General features: G+C 48.5%; 1 protein-coding gene across 1 annotated transcript in view; it reads right to left on the bottom strand.

Annotated features, from left to right (window-relative positions):
* LOC141051554 (piwi-like protein 1) overlaps positions 1–26,648 on the bottom strand; it is a 92,289-nt gene that overhangs the window by 50,553 nt on the left and 15,088 nt on the right. The window contains exons 4-8 of the mRNA XM_073548535.1: positions 23,524–23,649; positions 19,937–20,148; positions 19,615–19,736; positions 17,844–17,924; positions 16,318–16,515 (exon numbers count right to left, since the gene is read on the bottom strand). Coding sequence (XP_073404636.1) covers positions 16,318–16,515; positions 17,844–17,924; positions 19,615–19,736; positions 19,937–20,148; positions 23,524–23,649 — 739 coding nt within the window. The remainder of the gene's footprint in view (positions 1–16,317; positions 16,516–17,843; positions 17,925–19,614; positions 19,737–19,936; positions 20,149–23,523; positions 23,650–26,648) is intronic.

Raw genomic sequence — 26,648 nt, 5'->3', positions numbered from 1 at the left:
ATACACCTTGTAGTTTGTGATACACTAGCCAATTTCTGCCTGTGACATAGCGCTCTGATATTCAGTGGGCCTCACACAATCCAAAAGTGTCCAGTGTCCACAAGTGTGTGCAGAAATTCAAAATCTCCCTTATCCTGTAGTCACTTTTTTCACACCTGTGCCATCGAGCCTGTGACATAGCGCTCTGATATTCAGTGGGCCTCACACAATCCAAAAGTGTCCAGTGTCCACAAGTGTGTGCAGAAATTCAAAATCTCCCCTGTCCTATAGACACCTTGTACCTTGTTTTACATTACTATATAGTTTGTTGGATTTTGTCTACATTTCTACAAAAAATGAGGAAGGCTGGTGGAAGAGGCCGTGGAATTGGGCGGGGGTTGGCAGCTGGTAATGATGGTGTTGGTGGTGGATCTTATGGTAGTGGCAAAAGCAAAATAGGACCGAATGCAGGAGGTGTTGAGCCTGCGTCATCGTCTGGCTCCATAAGGCTTCGAAGGCTTAGTTTTCTAGGAGTTGGCAAACAGCTTTTAAAGCCAGAGCATCAGGAAAAAGTTTTGTCTTACATTGCTGACTCAGCCTCCAGCTCTATCGCCTCCTCTTCTGAAGTTGTAAAAAGTAAAAGCACTGAGTCGTCATTGGAGGCTCATGTTCATGAACCACACCTTTCCTTGTGTCCTTCACCCCAACCAAGATTGAAGGATGACGCAGGCCATACTACTGATTACTCCATGGAGCTGTTTTCACATACCATGCCTGGATTATCAAGTGAAATGGTGGATTACCCAGGCCAAGATGAATTTGACATGGAGTGAACTGATGCACAGCCGCTGATAGACGATTCTGCTGGTACATTCACTCAGAGCACTACATTGTCCTCGCAGTGTACAGAGCCAGATTCTGACCCTGATGAGACTCAGGTGCCCCTTCCCGCACACTATACCACCATACACGGTGACACAGAGGAAGATGCACATGACATTGAAGAGGAGGTGATGGATGACCCAGTTGTTAACCCAGATTGGCATCCATTGGGGGAAGAGGGTGCTGCTTCCAATAGCTCAGATGAGGAGCATCCACAGCAGACATCGACATCGCAACAGCTGTTATCTGGCAGGCCCGGAGCACTCCAAAGACAGGTTCCAAACATCAAAAGAGTTGCTGGACAGCTTGTCCAGAGGGTCAAAACATCACAGCGTGCTAGGCTGCAAAATGTCTGCCAAAGTAGGAAGAGTGCAGTGTGGCACTTTTTTGAACAAAATCCTCATGATCAGGCCAAGGTTCTCTGTAAGAAGTGCGCAAAGACCTTTAGCTGAGGGAAAAATCTGAAAAATTTGAATACCAGTTGCATGCTTAGACATTTAACCACCATAAACTTGCAAGCGTGGACACAACACCAAACCTCAAGTGCCACATGTGCAACTGATCACAAAGAAGGTAGTCAGCAACGCTACATTGTTTCCCCCACTGTAAGCCCACCGGTTAGCACAGCAGCAAATGTTGAGGTCTCGTTGCAAGGCCACAGCAGTCAGGGAATCCCACTGTTATATCAACGAAATACTGAATCTAGGCCATCAGAAAGAACACCAACTCCATCACCATCATCAACCCTCTCTCAGTCCGCCCTGTCCACCGCTACTTCCACCATATGCAGCTCTCAAGTCCAGCTCACCCTCCCAGACACTATGAGCAGGTCAAGAAAGTACTCAGTCTCTCATCCACGTACACTGGGTTTGAACGCCCACATTGCCAAACTAATCTCGTTTGAGATGATGCCCTTGGTTGGTGGAAAGCGCAGCTTTCCGCGAACTCATGGCCTATGCAATACCACGCTATGACCTACCCAGTCGCCACTTCTCTCGCAAAGCCATCCCAGCCCTCCACCATCATGTAAAAGACCGCATTGTCCATGCACTCAAGCAGTCAGTGAGTGGAGAGGTGCACCTCACAACTGATGCATGGTCCAGTCGGCATGGCCAGGGCCGTTACGTGTCCATCACTGCGCACTGGGTTAATGTGGTGGATGCAGGGTCCACAGGGGACAGCGGTGGTGGGACAGTGCTGCCTAGCCCACGGTATAGGAAACAGTTGGCTGTAGGCGTTCGACCCTCCTCCTCCTCAAGCGAAAGCTCGTCCACAAAGCGCAGTCGTACGAGCACTCCATCTGCAGCTGCCACTGTTGCACACAGCCGAGGTGCTGGCCGAGTACTTGAAGCGACAAACTGAGTCATGGCTGGGCAGTGTACATCTTGAGGCAGGCAAGGTAGTTAGTGATAACGGCCGTAATTTTGTGGCAGCCATAGCCCTTTCAAAACTCAGCCATATACCTTGCTTGGCTCACACCTTGAACCTGGTGGTGCAGTGCTTCCTCAAAAATTATCTGGAGTTAACAGCCCTGCTCCAGATGGTGCGAAGACTGTGCGCGCACATCCGCCAGTCACCTGTACACTCCGTTCGTATGCAGAAGCTGCAGCGATTGCTCCACCTTCCCAACCACCGCCTCATTATCGACATTGCAGCAAGGTGGAACTCCACCCTGCACATGGTGGAGCGGCTGTGCGAGCAGAGGCAGGCCATAATGCATTTGTGGGAGGATACACGGCCAGGCACTTTGAGAGCAGACATGGAGTTGACAGGCGTGCAGTGGTCGAAGCTGAAAGACCTTTGTAAAGTCCTTCAGTGTTTTGAGGAATGCACACGGCTGGTAAGCGCAGACGACGCCATCCTAAGCATGAGCATCCCTCTTATGCGTCTGCTCATGCAAACTTTGACGCACCTTAAGGAGCTGGCGTCTGCAGCCAATGTTGACGAGGAGGGAATCCTTGATGACATTCAGCCATTGTCTGCTCAGGGACCTCTCCTGGACGAGGTGGAGGAAGAAGAGGAGGAGGAGGAGGAGGAGGAGGAGGAGGAGGAGGAGGAGGAGGAGGAGGAGGAGGAGGAGGATGATGGGGATGATTACTTAGGGGAGGAGGATGCATCTCGTGGGGCAAGTGAAAATGTTGGCGTGGCAAGGTCTGGTACAGGGTTTGTGCGTGACTGGAGGGATGTGGATTTGCCAGAAAGTGCTCCTCCAACCAGCACTCGCAGTGCATCATTGACACCGGGAACATTGGCCCACATGTCAGATTATGCCTTGCAGATCCTAAAAAGGGACCCCCGCATTGCCAAAATGATGAACGATGACGACTACTGGTTGGCCAGCATCCTGGATCCACGCTATAAAGGCAAATTACAAATCATGCCACAGGAGAACCTTGACCTAATATTGGCTAATAAACAAGCAACTCTGGTAAATCGGTTGCTTGAGGCATTCCCAGCACACAGCAGCGGTGATGGTTCTCACACGAGCCGTACGGGCCGGGGGCAGCTTGGCAGAGGTGTTCATGGTGCACACAGCAGAAGTGGCGTTGGAGACAGGGGTTTCATGACAATGTTGTGGACTGATTTTTCAAGTACCGCTCACACAACTGGTAATACTGCATCGATGGAAAGTGACAGGAGACAGCAGTTGTCAACTATGGTTACAAACTACTTTTCCTCCCATATCGATGTTCTCCCACACAGGTCATTCCCCTTTGACTATTGGGCCGCTAAACTGGACACCTGGCCTGAATTGGCCCAATATGCCTTACAGGAGCTCGCTTGCCCAGCTGCAAGTGTGCTATCGGAATGAGTCTTCAGTGCAGCTGGATCAATCCTGACAGAAAAAAGGACCCGTCTGTCAACCCAAAATGTGGATGATCTAACCTTCATTAAAATGAACCATGCATGGGTTTCCAAGGATTTTGTCCCACCTTCCCCTGATGACACATAGGGTGACAGAAAAATGGCTTGCTTTGGTCCACCTCTTCCTGGGACTTGACCTATTTCGCCTTTTGCATCAGCTGAATGTCCAACATCAACATATGCCACTTTCTAAAACTCCCTAACTGTGCTGCCTCCCCCACCCCCCCCCCATGGCCGGGGCCACCACCTAGCGCACGACACCGTGCGAGTGCCGTTGCCTTGGACAGGTGTGTAGGCCGACTCTTGGGCACGGGCACTGGCACAGGGTCCCTCATAGTGCAATCAAGTGTCTCTGACGGTGGTGGTGCACACCCGCCGTCAGACACACCGCCGTACTATGAGGGGCCCAGTGCCAGTACCGATGCCCACGAGTGCAATCCATACTGGGCCTAACACCGTCTGAGCCTGCCTCCTGAGACATATATTTTGAATGTGTACGCTATCCATACATGTTATCCGGGGATACGGTACCCTTTCTAACCTTTGTGCAATCCATACTGTGCCTGACACCGTCTGAGCCTGCCTCCTGAGACATATATTTTGAATGTGTACGCTATCCATACATGTTATCCGGGGATACGGTACCCTTTCTAACCTTTGTGCAATCACGTGCAATCCATACTGGGCCTAACACCGTCTGAGCCTGCCTCCTGAGACATATATTTTGAAATGTGTACGCTATCCATACATGTTATCCGGGGATACGGTACCCTTTCTAACCTTTGTGCAATCACGTGCAATCCATACTGGGCCTAACACCGTCTGAGCCTGCCTCCTGAGACATATATTTTGAAATGTGTACGCTATCCATACATGTTATCCGGGGATACGGTACCCTTTCTAACCTTTGTGCAATCGCGTGCAATCCATACTGGGCCTAACACCGTCTGAGCCTGCCTCCTGAGACATATATTTTGAATGTGTACGCTATCCATACATGTTATCCGGGGATACGGTACCCTTTCTAACCTTTGTGCAATCACGTGCAATCCATACTGGGCGTGAGAACGGCTGGCGAGCTGTTAAGCAAGCTACAGCACCTGTCCAGACAAGTACAGGGATTCCCTAGCGAGGAGACTTATTTGATTGTTTTCAATGTTGGGACAGCAATTTTTGGGGAGCACTATACTCTGGAGAATGATAGATGGGGCCCACCATACACTGGAACATTCCAAAGGTGGACATCAGACACTGGAGCAGCATTTACAGGGCCCATTATACACTAGAGCATTAGAAATGGGGCCCATTATGTTTGGAGCATTATTTGGGCCCATAAGACAGTGGAGCTTCATCCATGGGGACCAACATATACTGTAGCATTATGTGGAGCTCATCATATACTGTTTCAAACATTATATGGGACCAATGATTCTGTATGGAGAAATAGATGGGCCTCGTCATGAGATGTAAAAAGTGAGGTATTTTTCATTGTACTATACCGCTATTTATCTGCCGTATCGGAGCAGCATGAGTTGTGGTATGTGTTAAAGGGGCGCTCTTTCACCCAGGGCACATGAAAACCTGCAGCCAGCCCTCCCCCCCCCCCCCCCCCAACTTTAGCCAAATAACCCCCATTTTTCAGTGCGTAACTTATATTATGAAGTTAATTAAGGTTGACAAGCTTAAGTAAGAAGAATTGATGCTTTTGGCATTCAAATGGGCACTGTAGGTGTGTTTCCTGTCCTCCTCTCACTGCCGACTTTTATTCCCCATTGACTTACATTGGGTTTCGTGTTTCGGGACGACCCCGACTTTTCCCTATAATCTGACGATCTTGCTCGACCCGACTTTTGGAAAAGTCGGGTTTCACGAAACGAAGCGCGACCCTAAAAAACCAAAAGTCGCTCAACTCTAATGTCTATACATCAGGAGGCAGGCACAGACGGTGTTAGGCCCAGTATGGATTGCACGTGATTGCACAAAGGTTAGAAAGGGTACCGTATCCCCAGATAACATGTATGGATAGCGTACACATTCAAAATATGTCTATACGTCAGGAGGCAGGCTCAAACAGTGTCAGGCACAGTATGGATTTGACGGCCCAGACTACACAGCGGAGGAGCAGGGAGAGGTAAAGATTGCAAATGCTGGGGCCCTGCCCAAGCAAGGGGGGCCCATTCGTGGGCGTCGGTACTGGCACTGGGCCCCTCATAGTACAGCGGTGTGTCTGACGGCGGGTGTGCACCACCACCGTCAGAGACACTTGATTGCACTATGAGGAACCCTGTGCCAGTGCCCGCGCCCAAGAGTCGGCCTACCCACCTGTCCAGGGCAACGGCACTCGCACGGTGTCATGCGCTAGGTGGTGACCCCAGCCATGGGGGGGGAGGCAGCACAGTTAGGGAGTTTTAGAAAGTGGCATATGTTGATGTTGGACATTCAGCTGATGCAAAAGGCGAAATAGGTGAAGTACCAGGAAGAGGTGGACCAAAGCAAGCCATTTTTCTGTCACCCTATGTGTCATCAGGGGAAGGTGGGACAAAATCCTTGGAAACCCATGCGTGGTTCATTTTAATGAAGGTTAGATCATCCACATTTTGGGTTGACAGACAGGTCCTTTTTTCTGTCAGGATTGATCCAGCTGCACTGAAGACTCTTTCCGATAGCACACTTGCAGCTGGGCAAGCGAGCTCCTGTAAGGCATATTGGGCCAATTCAGGCCAGGTGTCCAGTTTAGCGGCCCAATAGTCAAAGGGGAATGACCTGTGTGGGAGAACATCGATATGGGAGGAAAAGTAGTTTGTAACCATAGTTGACAACTGCTGTCTCCTATCACTTTCCATCGATGCAGTATTACCAGTTGTGTGAGCGGTATTTGAAAAATCAGTCCACAACATTGTCATGAAACCCCTGTCTCCAACGCCACTTCTGCTGTGTGCACCACGAACACCTCTGCCAAGCTGCCCCCGGCCCGTACGGCTCGTGTGAGAACCATCACCACTGCTGTGTGCTGGGAATGCCTCAAGCAACCGATTTACCAGAGTTGCTTGTTTATTAGCCAATATTAGGTCAAGGTTCTCCTGTGGCATGATGTTTTGTAATTTGCCTTTATAGCATGGATCCAGGATGCTGGCCAACCAGTAGTCGTCATCGTTCATCATTTTGGCAATGCGGGGGTCCCTTTTTAGGATCCGCAAGGCATAATCTGACATGTGGGCCAATGTTCCCGGTGTCAATGATGCACTGCGAGTGCTGGGTGGAGGAGCACTTTCTGGCAAATCCACATCCCTCCAGTCACGCACAAACCCTGTACCAGACCTTGCCACGCCAACATTTTCACTTGCCCCACGAGATGCATCCTCCTCCCCTAAGTAATCATCCCCATCATCCTCCTCCTCCTCTTCTTCCTCCACCTCGTCCAGGAGAGGTCCCTGAGCAGACAATGGCTGAATGTCATCAAGGATTCCCTCCTCCTCTTCCTCCTCATCAACATTGGCTGCAGACGCCTGCTCCTTAAGGTGCGTCAAAGTTTGCATGCGCAGACGCATAAGTGGGATGCTCATGCTTAGGATGGCGTCGTCTGCGCTTACCAGCCGTGTGCATTCCTCAAAACACTGAAGGACTTTACAAAGGTCTTTCAGCTTCGACCACTGCACGCCTGTCAACTCCATGTCTGCTCTCAAAGTGCCTGGCCGTGTATCCTCCCACAAATGCATTATGGCCTGCCTCTGCTCGCACAGCCGCTCCACCATGTGCAGGGTGGAGTTACACCTTGTTGCAATGTCGATAATGAGGCGGTGGTTGGGAAGGTGGAGCAATCGCTGCAGCTTCTGCATACGAACGGAGTGTACAGGCGACCGGCGGATGTGCGCGCACAGTCTTCGCACCTTCTGGAGCAGGGCTGTTAACTCCGGATAATTTTTGAGGAAGCACTGCACCACCAGGTTCAAGGTGTGAGCCAAGCAAGGTATGTGGCTGAGTTTTGAAAGGGCTATGGCTGCCACAAAATTACGCCCGTTATCACTAACTACCTTGCCTGCCTCAAGATGTACACTGCCCAGCCATGACTCAGTTTGTCGCTTTAAGTACTCGGCCAGCACCTCGGCGGTGTGTCTGTCGCCCAAACACATCATCTGCAACACAGCCTGCTGACGCTTTCCACTAGCTGCTCGATAGGGGGACACATGTGCAACAGTGGCAGGTGCAGATGGAGTGCTCGTACGACTGCGCTCTGTGGACGAGCTTTCGCTTCTGGAGGAGGAGGAGGAGGGTCGAACGCCTACAGCCAACTGTTTCCTATACCGTGGGCTAGGCAGCACTGTCCCACCACCGCTGTCCCCTGTGGACCCTGCATCCACCACATTAACCCAGTGCGCAGTGATGGACACGTAACGGCCCTGGCCATGCCGACTGGACCATGCATCAGTTGTGAGGTGCACCTTTCCGCTCACTGACTGCTTGAGTGCATGGACAATGCGGTCTTTCACATGATGGTGGAGGGCTGGGATGGCTTTGCGAGAGAAGAAGTGGCGACTGGGTAGGTCATAGCGTGGTACTGCATAGGCCATGAGTTCGCGGAAAGCTGTGCTTTCCACCAACCGAAAGGGCATCATCTCAAACGAGATTAGTTTGGCAATGTGGGCGTTCAAACCCAGTGTACGCGGATGAGAGACTGAGTACTTTCTTGACCTACTCATAGTGTCTGGGAGGGTGAGCTGGACTTGAGGGCTGCATATGGTGGAAGTAGCGGTGGACAGGGCGGACTGAGAGAGGGTTGATGATGGTGATGGAGTTGGTGTTCTTTCTGATGGCCTAGAATCAGTCTTTCGTTGATATAACAGTGGGATTCCCTGACTGCTGTGGCCTTGCAACGACACCTCAACATTTGCTGCTGTGCTAACCGGTGGGCTTACAGTGGGGGAAACAATGTAGCGTTGCTGACTACCTTCGTTGTGATCAGTTGCACATGTGGCACTTGAGGTTTGGTGTTGTGTCCACGCTTGCAAGTGCATGCTGGTTAAATGTCTAAGCATGCAACTGGTATTCAAATTTTTCAGATTTTTCCCTCGGCTAAAGGTGTTTGCGCACTTCTTACAGAGAACCTTGGCCTGATCATGAGGATTTTGTTCAAAAAAGTGCCACACTGCACTCTTCCTACTTTGGCAGACATTTTGCGGCCTAGCACGCTGTGATCTTTTGACCCTCTGGACAAGCTGTCCAGCAACTCTTTTGATGTTTGGAACCTGTCTTTGGAGTGCTCCGGGCCTGCCAGATAACAGCTGTTGCGATGTCGATGTCTGCTGTGGATGCTCCTCATCTGAGCTATTGGAAGCAGCACCCTCTTCCCCCAATGGATGCCAATCTGGGTCAACAACTGGGTCATCCATCACCTCCTCTTCTATGTCATGTGCACCTTTCTCTGTGTCACCGTGTATGGTGGTATAGTGTGCGGGAAGGGGCACCTGAGTCTCATCAGGGTCAAAATCTGGCTCTGTACACTGCGAGGACAATGTAGTGCTCTGAGTGAATGTACCAGCAGAATCATCCATCAGCGGCTGTGCATCAGTGCACTCCATGTCAGATTCATCTTGGCCTGGGTAATTCACCATTTGACTTGATAATCCAGGCATGGTATGTGAAAACAGCTCCATGGAGTAATCAGTAGTATGGCCTGCGTCATCCTTCAATCTTGGTTGGGGTGAACGACACAAGGAAAGGTGTGGTTCATGAACATGAGCCTCCAATGACGACTCTGTGCTTTTACTTTTTACAACTGAAGAAGAGGAGGCGATAGAGCTGGAGGCTGAGTCAGCAATGTAAGACAAAACTTTTTCCTGATGCTCTGGCTTTAAAAGCGGTTTGCCAACTCCTAGAAAACTAAGCGTTCGAGGCCTTATGTAGCCAGACGATGACGCAGGGTCAGCACCTCCTGCATTCGGTCCTATTTTGCTCTTGCCACAACCATCAGATCCACCACCAACACCATCATTACCAGCTGCCAACCCCCGCCCAATTCCACGGCCTCTTCCACCAGCCTTCCTCATTTTTGGTAGAAATGTAGACAAAATCCAACAAACTATATAGTAATGTAAAACAAGGTACAAGGTGTCTATAGGACAGGGGAGATTTAGAATTTCTGCACACACTTGTGGACAGTGGACACTTGTGGATTGTGTGAGGCCCACTGATATCTGAGCGCTATGTGACAGGCTCGATGGCACAGCTGCCTGTGACCAAAGTGACGAGAGGATAATGGAGATTTTGAATCTCTGCGCACACTTTTGGACACTGGACACTTGTGGATTGTGTGAGGCCCACTGATATCTGAGCGCTATGTGACACGCTCGATGGCACAGCTGCCTGTGACCAAAGTGACGAGAGGATAATGGAGATTTTGAATCTCTGCGCACACTTTTGGACACTGGACACTTGTGGATTGTGTGAGGCCCACTGATATCTGAGCGCTATGTGACACGCTCGATGGCACAGCTGCCTGTGACCAAAGTGACGAGAGGATAATGGAGATTTTGAATCTCTGCGCACACTTTTGGACACTGGACACTTGTGGATTGTGTGAGGCCCACTGATATCTGAGCGCTATGTGACACGCTCGATGGCACAGCTGTGACAAAAGTGACTAGAGGATAAGGGAGATTGGATTGCTTTTAAAAAAGCAGTTTGCGGAGCAGTGGGTAAACAGCAATGCCAGCGTGTCAGGAAGCCTTAAAAGGCAGCCCAACAACCAACACCACTGATACACCACAATATAGCCTCCCCTTGCACTGCACACACAGTGACTTGTGTGTTGTGCAGGCCAAATCGCTAGCAGCAGAAGCAGTTTTTTTGTCTTCTTCCCTGCCTAACGCTCTCCCTACAGAATCAGCAGCAACCTCTCCCTATACTAAGATCGGCAGAAGTAAGATGGCGGTCGGCGTGCATGCCCTTTTATACCCCCTGTGACGCCCACCAAAGCAAGCCAATCACTTGCATGCCCTTCTGAAAGATGGTGGTGACCCGTGCCTAGGTCATCACGTTGCCCACAGTGTCCGTGGATCCTGATTGGCTGAAAAAGAGCGCAAAACAAACTTTTGAAACGCGACTTTGGCGCGTAAGTCGCCGACCTCGTGGCCGACCTCATCCTAGGGTCGGGTTTCGTTTAATGAAACCCGACTTTGCCAAAAGTCGGCGACTTTTGAATTTTTTCGACCCGTTTCGCTCAACTCTAATAGACATATATTTTGAATGTGTACGCTATCCATACATGTTATCCGGGGATACGGTACCCTTTCTCACCTTTGTGCAATAACGTGTAATCCATACTGGGCGTGAGAATGGCTGGCGAGCTGTTAAGCAAGCTACAGCACCTGTGGTTTGCACACGCAAGTTTTTCATTTTTTCAGGAATGACGGTTAGGCCTAATTCCGGAACTGCGGTTGACCTGCACTTACTGGGAAATCATCGTTCGCGGGTAATAATTGTAATCAGTGATCCCCATCAGTAACGTTGTTCAGCCGGTTATCTGCACCTGTAAGCGACAAACGCTGGCCTTTTCAGTGTAGCGCACATGCAGCCACGGACATGTAAGGGCATGACACACCAGTTATTGGCCAATCTCATGTGCCAGAGCCTCACGTGTCCGTCTAGTAAGCCGGACTCGGACCGCGGGGCATGACGGAGTCTCGTTCGTTAACGGAATTAAGCTTGCAATGTGTGCATCTGTTCTGTAGCTGGCATGGTTGAGGTTTCCCAGGTGGAGTCGAATTTAACCGTAGGCTCCACTCCTGGTGGTGCCCTTCTGGACATTCCTTTAAGGTTCAGCTTTGCAACCATACTGCCCACGTAAAACAAACACTTTGCCTTCATGAACGCTTTTTGGAGGGTCATGACTCATGGGAATAACGCCGCCCAATCAGTTAACCTGCTAGAGAGATCCTTCGTTGCTCCCAAGCATGACATCACACTCCCTAGGAGGAAGGTAATGCCACTGTGGCGACCGTACTCCTGGGGGCGACACAAGTGCACTGATGCCCAGCCACTGCTCGATGAATCTGCTGGTACATTGACCCAGACCACTACATTCCCCTCGCACGCTACACGGCCTGAATCTGACCCTGATGAAACTCAGGTTACCCTTCCCATATACAGTTCCATCTTACACGGTGACAAAGAGGAAGCTGCAGATGAAAGTGCAGGTTCGGCCCACCCGCCATCAGACACACCACCGTACTATCAGGGGCCCTGTGCCAGTGCCGTCACCAACGAGTGGGCCCCCCCTGCTTGCTCAGGATCACAGCACTTGTAAGGTTGAAATACTGTGCAGTGAGATGGAAGATGGGGACGACGAGGAGTCCAGACAAGTACAGGGATTCCCTAGCGAGGAGACTTATTTGATTGTTTTCAATGTTGGGACAGCAATTTTTGGGGAGCACTATACTCTGGAGAATGATAGATGGGGCCCACCATACACTGGAGCATTCCAAAGGTGGACATCAGACACTGGAGCAGCATTTACAGGGCCCATTATACACTAGAGCATTAGAAATGGGGCCCATTATGTTTGGAGCATTATTTGGGCCCATAAGACAGTGGAGCTTCATCCATGGGGACCAACATATACTGTAGCATTATGTGGAGCTCATCATATACTGTTTCAAACATTATATGGGACCAATGATTCTGTATGGAGAAATAGATGGGCCTCATCATGAGATGTAAAAAGTGAAGTATTTTTCATTGTACTATACCGCTATTTCTCTGCCGTATCGGAGCATGATGAGTTGTGGTATGTGTTAAAGGGGCGCTCTTTCGCCCAGGGCACATGAAAACCTGGAGCCAGCCCTACCCCCCACAACTTTAGCCAAATAACCCCCATTTTTCAGTGCGTAACTTGTATTATGAAGTAAATTAAGGTTGACAAGCTTAAGTAAGAAGAATTGATGCTTTTGGCATTCAAATGGGCACTGTAGGTGTGTTTCCTGTCCTCCTCTCACTGCCGACTTTTATTCCCCATTGACTTACATTGGGTTTCGTGTTTCGGGACGACCCCGACTTTTCCCTATAATCGGCCGATCTTGCTCGACCCGTCTGTTGGAAAAGTCGGGTTTCACGAAACGAAACTCGACCCTAAAAAAACAAAAAAGTCGCTCAACTCTACTTACGAGGAATGGACACTAGGTGTCACTATAGGCGCATTACGGAGAGATACTCATATACAGAGCACCCTCCATACTTGTGTTGGAATGAGAGATAAGACTCTTAACCAGAGCGGCCCAGCCGGAAAAAGAGACAGCCCGGCAGGTACTCAGAGGCACGAGACAGAGTTCCCCCCTATTTGCGTAACTAAATGTCCGTTGTCCCAGCAGGTCGCCTATATTGCCTAAACACCACTTTTCTAAGCGGCTCACTCGCTGTCAGTGGGGATACAGCGGGGGGAGATGTGCGCCTGCGCGCTATTAGGTATACTCAGCCGCTTTGCGACAGCGGCCGATTCGTCAGCAGCCGCTGTGTTTTTTCCCAGTCCCGTGCAAGTTAATTAAGCCGCAGGCGGCTCTGCTCTGTGGGTTGGCGGTGAGAGCGGGGGCCTCCGAGCCCTGCAGCAGCTGCGGGCGGAGTGTTTCTGGACCCCGATTTGCCACTGTTGTCTCGCAGTGCGCGGGGTTATCAGCCGGGAGTGGAGGTCAGTGCACCTGCGCTCTGGGTGGATATGTCAGACAGCCTAGTCGTGGCTGCAGGTTCGTCTTGTTAGCTGTGCCTCCTTGGGGCTCTGTGCGGGCTGGTTTAGCCGGTAGCGGTAGTTTAATATGAGCAGGCGGTGGCTGTGGGGCTCGATGAAACCAGCGGAGGTTGCGGGTGCTGTTAACATGGACCCCAGTGTGCCGTTATTATCCCGGACCTTTCGGGGTTGTCAGCCAAGGCTGCCGCGCATGCACAGAAGGCCGCCTATCTGCCGCCACTAATGCGTCTGTTTTGGGGCTTGGGATTGCGGCAGATCTTACCGCGGAGATGGGCTGAGGAGGTCAGAGTCCTGGAGACCTCTTAGGAGAACAGTGGGCGTCCTCTCTTCCCCTCTTAGCCGCGGGGGCCCTTGGGGGAGCTGCGGTGCGGGCGGGAGGCAGGAGCCGCTGAGGGATCAGAGTCCGGAGGATGATGTTTCTTTGTCTTGGGCCCAAGCTGTACAAAATCTAGATATGAGCTTCTTCAGTCGTGATGCAAGTCTGGACGGTTGCTGCGGTGTATTTCTCCCAGATCCTCCAGTCTGTATCTGGGCTTGAAAGAGACCGGCCCGGTAGGTCTCAGTAGTGAGTTCTGGCCCTGTGAGCACAATCCCTAGTGAAACACACTGATTTCTTTGGCAATACAGTCCAAAAGGGCCTGATGTTGGTCTGAAAAGAACATTTGACAGTTCTTCAGTGCAGATTTAGCCAGGATGTGCTGATATCAGCAGATGTCTGTAGATTTAGGAAGGGTGCACCAGGAGCACTCAGACTGCACGTCCTATGCCATGAGCAGTCAAGGCCCCCCTGTTTATTTCTTTTTTTATTTGTTGCTCCTACTGCTTTCTCACTAACTGAATATCCTAGGACCAGTCGGTGGGGTGTACACTGCGGAAGAGGAGCTAACTTTTGTCTGCATAGTGTCAGCCTTCTAGTGGCAGCATACCGCACACCCATGATTTCCTGTGTCCCCCAATGAAGACTCCGAGAAACATATTTTACGGTAAGCAATCAAAAACCTTTTTGTTTTTTTTTTGCAAGAAGTTTTTGCATCACCATATTTTGAGAGCTATAATTTTTTCCATATTTAGGCTCCCAGTCTTGTGAGGGCTTGTTTTTTGCAGGACAAGCTGACTTTTATTGTTACCTTTTTTGGTCACAAGACAAATTTTTGATCAATTTATAGTCTGGTTTTTGTGGAGGCAGAATGAACAAAACCAGCAATTGTTTTTTCCTCTGTTTTTTTAAGTTTCGGCGCTTTTACATAAAAACTTTTATAGAAAAAAATTATTATTTTTGCATTGCTTTATTCTGAGAGCTATAACTTTATTTTTCCGCTGTATGGCGGGCTTGTTTTTTTGACGGACAAGATGGCGTTTTCAGTGATACTATTTTTATTTACATTCGTCTTTTTGGATCACGTTTTATTCCACCTTTTCCAAGCGGTATGATGCTCCAACATAATTTGCTACTTTTTTTGTGGTTTTTATTACAGCGTTCACTGAAGGGGCTAACTAGTGTGACACTTATAGATCGGATTGTTCCGGACGCGGCAACACCAAACGTGAACTTTTTGTTTAATTTTTTTTTTTTTTTTTTTTTTTTTTACATAAAATGTGTATTTATTCATGGATTTTTATTTTGTAATTTTTTTTTTTTTTTTTTTATATTTTTATAAAAAAAAGGTTTTCTTTTTTACCTAGTCCCTTTATGGGACTTTCGTTTTTTTTTTTTTTTTTTTTACTTTGATTGTAGGTATAATGCATTGCAATGCACTAGCATTCCAGTGCATTATACCTATACTCCAAGCTTCTGACACCATGTTGTAGCATGGTCTTAGAGGCTTTCTATACCTTGATGACCCCAAGGGTAGTCATGATTACCCTGGATCATCATGGCAGCGATCGGGCCCCGTGGGGACGCCGATCTGAAGGCAGTGGGAGCTTTTTTTCCCCTCTGCCTCCCTCCTGAACACTGCAATAACGCTCGATTGCAGCAATTAGCGGGTTAACAGCCAGGGGTGCTGCGGCCACCGCTCCTGGCTTTAGTGCAGAAGCTCAGCCACTGAGCTGCTGACCTGATCGGGCAGGAAGTGCTGGTATTTCAGCATCTCCTGCGCGATCACAGCGATCAGAGTGCGGAGACCAACAACATGGGTCCCCGCACCTCTTCCCGTACCTCTTAGGCTAGTTTCACACTTGTGCTTATTTCCTGCAGCGCACGGCACCGCTAAGCCCCGCCCCCTGCCGGCTCCCTGCCCACCCCATCCGGTCATCGCCGCCTACTAGTGCACATGGGCGATTGCGATCTGCGCACCCTATCTTTAGCATAGTGTGCGCAGATCGTGCGCTAGCAGGATTTTGCCGTGCGCTGCACACTTTTGTAGGTGCGCCCGTGTGCGCCGAACGCAGCATGTGGCATTTCGGCGCGCACGGCGCACCTTCAAAAGTGCGCAGCGCATGGCAAATTCCTGCTAGCGCACGATCTGCGCACCCTATGCTAAAGATAGGGTGCGCAGATCGCAAGCGCCCATGTGCACTAGTAGGCGGCGAAGACCGGAGGGGGGCAGGGAGCCGGCAGGGGGCGGGGCTTAGCGGCGCCGTGCGCTGCAGGTAATAAACGCTAGTGTGAAACTAGCCTTAGCTGTCAGACAGCCGTCGGCACTGAACTATCACTACGTTTACACACAGTGATAAATGCATGACGGACACACACTGTCCTCGTGCTGGAACGGACACCCTGCCATGACGGACTGTGTACATCATTGGACGTTACGTGGTTAAGGAACAAAATGTAAACAAGTTATAAGATTGAATCTAGAGGCGGCTAGTGCCTCGGCCCACAGAGCGGCCGAGTATGAGGCAATGGTGGTTCTTACTTGGTGAGGACGATCTGTCCTATCAGCTCTTTGCAGCAGGCGTCCTGGAACCTCTGAGGGCCACAAGAAGAGTAGAGGCTGCTCATGATGTCGTGCACAGTCTCGTTCCTGAGGACTTTATGGCTGACATCAATGCTCAACATGATGCTGGACTCATACTGGAGGATGGAGGTGGAAAACCCCGGCCAGATGGAGAGTCTGATGAGAGAGGAGACAAGATGGAGGCTGAAAATAGGGGAGCTGAAGTAACACGCATCAGTCTGTAGACACCTTCAGGCATACATTACTTACTCTCCAGAGCTGCACTCATTCTGCTGGTGCAGTCACTGTGTACATTCATTACATTACTGATCCTGAGTTATACCATGTATTATACCCCAGAGCTGCACTCACTATTCTGCTGGTGCAGTCACTGTGTACATTCATTACATTATTGATCCTGAGTTACATCCTGTATTATACTCCAGAGCTGCACTCACTATTCTGCTGGTGCAGTCACTGTGTACATACATTACATTACTGATCCTGAGTTACATCCTGTATTATACTCCAGAGCTGCACTCACTATTCTGCTGGTGCAGTCACTGTGTACATACATTACATTACTGATCCTGAGTTACATCCTGTATTATACCCCAGAGCTGCACTCACTATTCTGCTGGTGCAGTCATTGTGTACATACATTACATTACTGATCCTGAGTTACATCCAGTATTATACTCCAGAGCTGCACTCACTATTCTGCTGGTGCAGTCACTGTGTACATACATTACATTACTGATCCTGAGTTACATCCAGTATTATACTCCAGAGCTGCACTCACTATTCTGCTGGTGCAGTTACTGTGTACATACATTACATTACTGATCCTGAGTTACAGCCTGTATTATATACCCCAGAGCTGCACTCACTATTCTGCTGGTGCAGTCACTGTGTACATACATTACATTACTGATCCTGAGTTACATCCAGTATTATACCCCAGAGCTGCACTCACTATTCTGCTGGTGCAGTCACTGTGTACATACATTACATTACTGATCCTGAGTTACATCCAGTATTATACTCCAGAGCTGCACTCACTATTCTGCTGGTGCAGTTACTGTGTACATACATTACATTACTGATCCTGAGTTACAGCCTGTATTATATACCCCAGAGCTGCACTCACTATTCTGCTGGTGCAGTCACTGTGTACATACATTACATTACTGATCCTGAGTTACATCCTGTATTATACCCCAGAGCTGCACTCACTATTCTGCTGGTGCAGTCACTGTGTACATACATTACATTACTGATCCTGAGTTACATCCAGTATTATACTCCAGAGCTGCACTCACTATTCTGCTGGTGCAGTCACTGTGTACATACATTACATTACTGATCCTGAGTTACATCCTGTATTATACTCCAGAGCTGCACTCACTATTCTGCTGGTGCAGTCACTGTGTACATACATTACATGCTCCCATGACTAAAGCATGGTCAGCCCCATGTAAACGCTGTTCTGCTGGTTACGTTACCGGTGAGCTCTGACTTCGGTGGCGTCGTTCGGGTTGTAATAGTTGCGTCCTATCTGCTTCATATCCATGATCTTCAGGAGTCTGGGGGGAGAGAACAGGCGCTGTCAGCTCTGCAGGTGGAGGATGTGTATGATACCAGCAGTGAGCGAGTGGATGTGGGAATCCAGTGGAAGATGTGACTGAGGTTATCATCATTTTGGGGAACAGATGACGTTTCGGTCACTTCCTAATACATTTTATGCTGCAAACAATTCTGTCTTTTTTCCTTACAGAGTTTAACGCACGAAATGAATCCCTTCAGATTTTCATAGATCGGACTTTCCTGGACGTGGCGATACCTAATAGGATTTTTTTTTAGTGTCCATTGTAATGAGGGAAAAGGTGGAGAAATCAAACCCTGTGTTAGAGAGATGGTTTTTGCTTTGTTTTAATATGTAGATTTTTATTGTCCTTTTTTGTTCCATATTCGTCATCGCAGACTAGAACTTGTCAGTATGGCATTACAGAGCAAACTTCACGGTCTCCTATGAAGCCCACAGGGTGCGGAGACGTCATCTATCGCCACCCTGCAATCATGTCCCGGAGGGGCCGCTCTGCACCTGGACACCCAACAGTCAGGAACGTGCATCTCAAATGCCACAGGCAGCGACTGACTGCAGCATGTACGGTGTTAAAAAAAAACAGCGATCAGAGCTGACTCCAGTCCCCATTGTGTAACAATGCCAGCATCTGCCGACTATGGGGCTACTGAGGCCGCTCCGTACTCCCACATCTGACAACATTGGGATGGCATTAAAAGGCCAGGACTGGGACAGAAGATTCAAGGGGTATTCCCATCTCCAAGATCCTATACCAATAAACAACAACAAATACCTCCAATTAGATATGTAGTATAGTTCTTCTGATTCACTATGTCGCTTACCTCATGTGCAGGGCATTGCAGTAAGCTTAGGTATCCATGGTTACAACCACTAACAACTAACTGTCACTATATGAGTGGTTATAACCATAGATACCTACACTTACCGCAATGTCCTGCGCGTGAGGTAAGTGAATTAGAAGAACTATACTACATTTGTATTTGGAGGCATTTGCTAAATTTTATTATTACAACCTACTGCAAATTGGGCTAAGGTCTGGGAGATTTAAAAAGGGGCTGTCGAGGATCAGAAAAACATGGCTGCTTTCTTTCACCCGCGACCATGGAGTGTGCGTGGTAACGCAGCGCCAGTCACTTCAATGGAGTTGGCTTGCAATACAACCCATGGTCAAGAGTGGAGCTGTTTCTGAAAGAAAGCAGACATGTTTTTCTAACCCTGGACAACCCCTATAACAGTAATATAAATGGAGCATGAAATGTAGGGGGGGGTTAAGATTTTCCATTAGGGCCAGGGAGCCTAAAGTTTCAGTCTTGCTTGAGAACCTCCAGATACAAGATAGTTTGCTGATCGGTCCACGCCATTACTTTAAAAGGAATACTCCCAAATTTTCATGTTACACCCTCATCTGACTGCTGGAGAGGAGGTTCAGCATGCACACCTAAGCTACTTTCAAAACGGATTCTGCAGAGCCCAATTTTAGGATGGTGTGGGGTCCCAATAATTGGGCAAAGGAGGAGTAACTTAATATTTTGGGATTAACCCTAAAGCCGATAATTTTACAACAGAGTCATCCAAGGGGGTATGAAAAGAATAAATAGTGGTCAGGATGCGACCATAAAGAACAATCAGTCTGGACATTCTCCCAAAGAGCAGATCCTACGTCCTCGGACCTTCGGAAAATGATGTTGTAGAAATGGAAGCAGGTCGGCGAGGTCGGTGGAAGCTCATTGGTCAGGGTGATTGTTATCCGCACGTTCTCTCCATTTCGAGTTTGGCTGAACACCTCGGTGACCTTCAAAAACATCAAGAAAAATCCAAAAACATCAAATGCAATCACCGTTTCGTCAATTACCAGAAAGGAGCAAAAGGCCAGACACTGGTGATCAAAAAGGTCATCAATGTCAGATCAAAAATGGTCCCAAGTGATACAAGAGGCCTTGTCCTCCATTACTGCTCTCTATTGATGACCCGCTGTCCTTGGAACAACTTTACCTTATTCAGTCTTTTTGGTAAAAACAACACGGTTCCATCAAACGCCCGCGCCTTCCCGATTGTTTCTTCGTGCTGGTACAGGAGGGCATACCGCAAACGCTTGGACTCCATGGCGGGGTTGAAGTCAACGTGATACTGGTACAGGGCCCACTGTGGTCGGGACACCAGCTTGATGTGGTTGGTCACAAGAGCAATAATGGTTCCAGAGGTGCCTGCCGATATTAGGGGAGATGGTTATATTTTACCCATTTGAACCAATCATGGAAGAAGAAGTTATCAGGCTCCTTCCATCTTCTTGCCCTGCTACTTGCACTACTGGCCCTATTCTCTCACATCTCCTCCAGTCCCTTTCCCCTGCTGTCACCACTCACCTAACAAATATTCAACCTCTCTCTTCCGATATCTTTCCCTACTCATTTTATCACACCAGTATACGTCCATTACTTAAAAAAACATCCGTCGACCACAACTGTGCTGCTAACTGTAGACCTGTCTCTAATCTTCCCTTCATCTCTAAACTCCTAGAATGCCTGGTCCACTCCAGTCTTATCTGCTATCTCTCAGATCACGCTTCTTGACCCTCTACAATCCGGTTTCTGCCCTTTACATTCTACTGAAACTGCCTGCACTAAAGTCTCTAATGATCTACTAACAACTAAATCTAGTGCTATGTGCACACGCTGCGGATTGGTATCTGCAGAACCGCAGGTAAAAATGTCCTGCGGTTTTACCTGCGGTTTATCACCTCTACAATGGAGGAGATGGTAAACAGCAGCGGAATCTGCAGAAAAGTAGTGACATGTCATTTCTTTCTGCGGATTCAAAACCGCAGCTTTTCCACAGTTAAAAATCCGCAGCGTGTGCACAGCAGATTGTAAATCACATAGGATATCATGCTACTGTACTGTACACTGTCTGCAGAACTGCTGCAGATCCGCAGCAAAAACCGCAGCGTGTGCACATAATGGTCACTGCTGATTTTCCTTGATCTCTCGGCAGCATTCGACACTGTGGATCACCAGCTCCTCCTCACTATGCTTCGCTCTATCAGGCTCAAGTACACCGTTCTCTCCTGGTTCTCCTCCTACCTCTCTTTCACTGTATCCTTTGCTGACTCTTCTACCTCGCCTTTTCCCTTACTGTTGGGGTTCCTCAAGGATCAGTCCTAGGCCCCCTACCTCTTAGGCTGGGTTCACACGTTGCATTTTTTACCGCACGATTTTGCCGCGAAAACGCAAAAAAACAGCATCCCATGCAATCCTATGGGATTCCGCAATGCTGCGGATTTTCCCGCGGCAGAATCGCATCGCGGAAAAATACGCAGCATGCTCATTAATTTGCGGAATCGTGGCGATCCCGCCCACATAGGAATGCATTGTTCTGCTTAATTTCCGCATATGGCTGTGCACACCATGAGAAAAGTAAGCAGAACATTTGCGGATGGTACCCACGGTCCGGAGGAGAGGAGACCATATCCCTGTAAAAAAAAAATTAAAATAAAAAACGCTCGGGATATACTCACCTTCCCATGTCCCGCGCAGCGTCCCCAGGCCTCAGCGATACACGCGGCAGCACCCGGTCCCAGTGATGCATTGCGATAATGACCTTTGCCGACGTCGCGTCTCGTGATACTGTAGCGGTCTCGCGAGACCGCGACGTCAAAGGTCATTGCCGCAATGCATCACTGGGAACGGGACCTGCTGGCAGCATCGGAGATCGGGAACGCTGTGCGGACGTCGGAAGATGAGAAAAAACACGATTTTTATTATTTTTTTTTTTAAATTATTTTTAACATTAGATCTTTTTACTACTGATGATGCATAGGCGGCCTCAATAGTAAAAAGTTGGTCACACTCGTCAAACACTATGTTTGCCGAGTGCGACCAACCTGTCAGTTTTTCAAGCGATGCTACAGATCGCTTCGAAAACGCTAGCATTCTGCAAGCTATTAACACTTGCAAATCGCTAGTTTTTCCACGGGAAAATCGCGGGAATTTAAATTGCGAATTTCCCGCAGAATGGAATTCTGGAATTCTCGCGGTAACTTCCGCGGGAGTTCTGCTACGTGTGAACCCAGCCTTAGTCTTGTATACTGCCCCTATTGGATGAACCATATGTAGATTTGGTCTCCAGTACCATCTCTATGCTGATGACAGCTAATTATACACCTCTACTCCTGACATCACTTCTGAATTATTACAAAACACCAGTGATTGTCTTACCACTGTCTCCAACATCATGTCCTACCTCTGACACTGAACCTGTCAAAAACTGAACTCCTTGTGTTTAATCCCTCTACTAACCTACCTATGCCCGACATTGCTATTTCCATGTATGGCTCCACCATTACTCCCCAGCGACATGCCCGCTGTCTCGGGGTCATACTTGATTCAGAGCTTTCATTCATCCCCACATCCAATCATTGGCTTGCGCTTGTCATCTACAGCTCAAAAACATTCCTAGAATTTGACCTTGTCTTAGTTTTGACTCTGCAAAAACTCTTACTGTTTCTTTTATTCATTCTTGTCTGGACTACTGTAACTCTTTACTAGTCTGTCTTCCTCTTACTAATCCCTCCCCTCTCCAGTCTGTCCTGAATGCTGCAGCCAGGATCATATTCCTCATCAACCGTTACACCGATGCCTCTACCTTGTGCCAGTCATTACACTGGTTACCCATCCACTCCAGAATTAAATATAAACTTATCACTCTCACCCACAAAGCACTCCACAGTTCAGCACCACTCTTCATCTCCTCCCTCGTCTCAGTATACCACCCTACCCGTGCCCTCTGTTCTGCTAATGACCTGAGGTTAACATTCTCAATCAGAACCTCCCACTCCTGTTTCCAAGACTTCTCTCATGCTGCACCAGTTCTTTTGGAATGCACTACCAAGGATAATTTGATTAATCCCCAATATCAACAATTTTAAGGGTGCCCTAAAAAACACATTTCTTCAGACTGGCCAACCGCCTCCAAATATTTAACTATCCCTCTGTTGCCCATTCAACATTTTCTTCAAAACCAGGACCCTCGTATCTGTTCTTACAGCCTTCATGCAATTATTAGCCCTCTGTGTTCGTACACATACTGGTTGGTGACCGGTTCATGCAGCATTACATGAACACCCTATTAAATTGATGGCTGCGCCGTACAATAAGCACAGCAGTGATGTGCGCTTTTGATGTTATGTCACTGCTACAGTATGAAAGCAAATAGGAGCAGTGGCAGAGAACAGGCGGAGGCCCCGGGTAAGATGAAAAAATGCAACCAGTACTCATTTAATTAGTATCCGATCTTTTGGGGGCCCCTTTTTCTAAAAGTGTAAAAACCCCTGTAACCTCTATTGATTTCTTATTTCCAATTATTTGGCATAAAAAGACTCCAATCGCCAAGTAAGGTCAAGAGGTGGGGACCCGATACATGTATGTTTTAACCCTTTAAGTGCAGTGTTTTGAGTTGGCAAAAACTAGATGACAAACCCAGGAGCTGCAGAGGTGGAAACATGTTTGTCATCCAGCTTTCCACAGAACGGCAAGAGACAACATGACTGAAAAAGACTGAAAAAGATTCGAGGATGCGATTACCTGCTTTTGATTTTTGAACGTGTTCTATAGTCTGCCTGGTGTTCACCCCGACGTCATGGAAGTCACGCCTACGGCCACCCCGTTCCCCGATAGACACTTCTGCAAGTCCGGCTGACACCTGCAGAACTAAACGAGAGAAAAAAGGTTTGTTAAACTATTAGATACACAGGTCTCCCTTCCACATACAGGGGGTCACAGGACAGAAAAAAGCGGTCCCCAAACTGCACAGTGGTGGCACAACTACCATAGGAAGAATCCAACGAGACTACAACTGGAGGCGCTCCATTCTAGCAATCGGTAGTGGCCCCACAGCCGGACCCCAGCATCCAGCAAGTTCTTACTTATCCTGTGAATAGGTGATCATTTGCCAAATTTGGAATAACCTTTTATAGGATTGTCTGGGATTTTAACCATATAGATTATTATTTTTGGTTTGAATTATTCAACCTGTCCAGTTATGAAGCAGCACCGGTTGTGAATCAGATTCTCCTACTGTTGTGCAAATGGAACAACAGGCAAATAGGCAAATAGCAAGACAGCCCCTATAAAGGAGTAGTTCTGCAGGGGGTGACCCCAAACCATTTCTCTGTTGTCATCCTTTTTGGCTGCTTTGGCATTTTGTCATGCAGCTCATCCAGGATGGCACATCAATGAAAGCTGTGGCAAGAACGGTAGCCGTGTCTGTCAGCACAGTGTCCAGAGCATGGAGCAGATACCAGGAGACAGGCCAGTACACCAGGAGATATGGAGTGGGCCGTAAGAGGTCAGCAACCAGCAGCAGGATCACTACCTCATCTTTTGTGCAATGAGGAGCAAGAGGAGCAGAGCCAGAGCCCTGCAAAATGACCTCCAGCAGGCCACTAACATCCAAGTGTCTGCTCAAACTGTCAGAAACAGCCTCCATGAGGGTGGTATGGGGACCCGGTGTATCCAAAATTGGGTGTTGTACTTACAGCCCAACATCGTGCAGGGTGATTGGCAGATTTGACATTGGAGCCCTGTGCTTTTTACGGATGAGAGCAGGTTCACATTGAGCACATGTGACAGACGAATCTGGAGACGCCGTGGAGAACGTTCCGTTGTCTGGAATATTCTCCAGCATGACCGGTTTGGCAGTGGGTCAGTAATGGTGTGGGGAGGCATTTCTTTGGGGGGGCCGCACAGCCCTCCATGTGCTAGACAGAGGTACCCTGACTGCTATTAGGTACCAGAATGAGATCCTCAGTCCCCTTGTGAGACCATATGCAAGTGCAGTGGGCCCTGGGTTCCTTCTAATGTATAACAATGCTAGGACTCATATGGCTGAAGTGTGTCAGCAGTTCCTGCATGATGAATGCATTAATGCTGTGGACTGGCCCGCCTATTCCCCAGACCTGAACCAATCGAGCACATCTGCGACATCATGTCTCCTTCAGTCCACCAACGCCATGTTGCATCACAGATTTCCAGGAGTTGACTGATGATTTAATCCAGATCTGAGAGGAGATCCCTCAGGAGACCATCCGCCGCCTCAGCAGCATTCTTAGGCATTATAGGCAGATCATACAGGCACATGGAGGCCACACACACTACTGAGCATCATTTCCTTGTCTTGAGATATGTCCACTGAATTTGGATCAACCTGTAATTTGAATTTCCACTTTGATTTTGAGTATCATTCCAAATCCAGACCTCCAAGGGATATTAATTGTGATTTACATTGATCATTTTTATGTTTTATTGTTCTCAACGCATTCCACTATGTAATGAATAAAGATTTGTAACTGGAATATTTCATTCAGTGATATCTAGGATGTGGCGTTTTAGTGCCCCCTTTATTTTTTTTTTTGAGCAGTGCACATACCGTATATCCCTTTTAGACACTTTTCCAAGCCACAAAATTAACATATGGTATATATGCACATACTATACACACAATAGTGCGGTGAAATTAACATCTGTGTATGCTTTAAAACAGATGTCACCGATATTCCCCACGCAGGCGCAGTAACAGCCGCGTCGTTACCACACATGCGCGGGTAGAGTGCGCAGTTGTGGCTGTTACTGCGCATGCGTGGGAATAGCGGTGACATGAATGTCACTTGCGCAGGTGCAGTTCGTGGCCGCCACCACTATTCCCGAACTGCGCAAGGGACACTGCCGTGGTGCCTTATGGTACTTGGGGACAGCGGCAGGAAGTCCAAACTGGCGATTATATATGTAGATATATATTAGTGAGGTGTGTGTATATATATATATATTTTTTTTTTTGTTTGTTGCAGTGTATATACACATGTCCATGCTGATGAGTCACCCTCTGTTCTCCAGGCCCAGCTGCAGTGCCCTGTGGTGGCCGGGAAATGTCGCCGATTCCCGCTGTGGTCCCTCCTCCCCGGCTGTGTCAGTGTGAGCGCTGCCCCAGGGACCCTTCCTCGGCAGCCGCTGTATGTGCGATCATTGCTGTGCCGGGAGCGGGGCCGGCCTGGGAACAATCACCGGCCTGCAGGAGCAGCATCCCCGTCCTGGAGCAGCTGTGGCTGCAGGTACCTTGTGCACTATGTCTGTCTGGGGGGCATTGCGCAAGTGACATACACGTCACCGCTATTCCCGTGCATGTGTAGTAATGACGCGGCTGTTACTGCGCCTGCGTGGGAATAGGGGAGACGTGTATGCCACTTGGGCAGGCGCAACTGACTGCCGCGGTGCCTTATGAGATTCGGTGACAGCAGCCATCTGGAGATATTATATACAGATTGCATCATACTTGTGGTTTGGGGAATTTTTCAAAAGACATTTTTAATTAGAAAATGTTCAAACCACAAATATTTCTAAAATAAGCTTCATTTTTATAATACAATACGACAAATAAAATAATGGCATTGCCCTATTCCCGAGACCTGGAGCTGTGCGAGGTCTTCCTCATGGTGTGGGAAACTTCTGCTTTTATTATGAATTACAGCAGCATCTAAACTGTTTACACAGCAGTGATCAGAGCCGGCTCCGATCTCTGCTGTTAGAGGCAGGTTCCACCTATGTAACACAGGTCCGTACAGCTGCATCCCATATGAGGACTACCAGCACTTCCTAGGCCAGGATAGTGTTAAAGGGGGAACAGAAAAAAAAGTTATAACAATAAATAAAGCCCA

Source organism: Dendrobates tinctorius, unplaced genomic scaffold (assembly GCF_039654945.1).
Source record: "Dendrobates tinctorius isolate UK_male_01 unplaced genomic scaffold, ASM3965494v1 ptg000157l, whole genome shotgun sequence".
Lineage (NCBI taxonomy): Eukaryota > Metazoa > Chordata > Amphibia > Anura > Dendrobatidae > Dendrobates > Dendrobates tinctorius.
The sequence above is the reverse complement of the archived record's forward strand: the minus strand, read 5'-3'. Positions and strand labels throughout refer to the sequence as shown.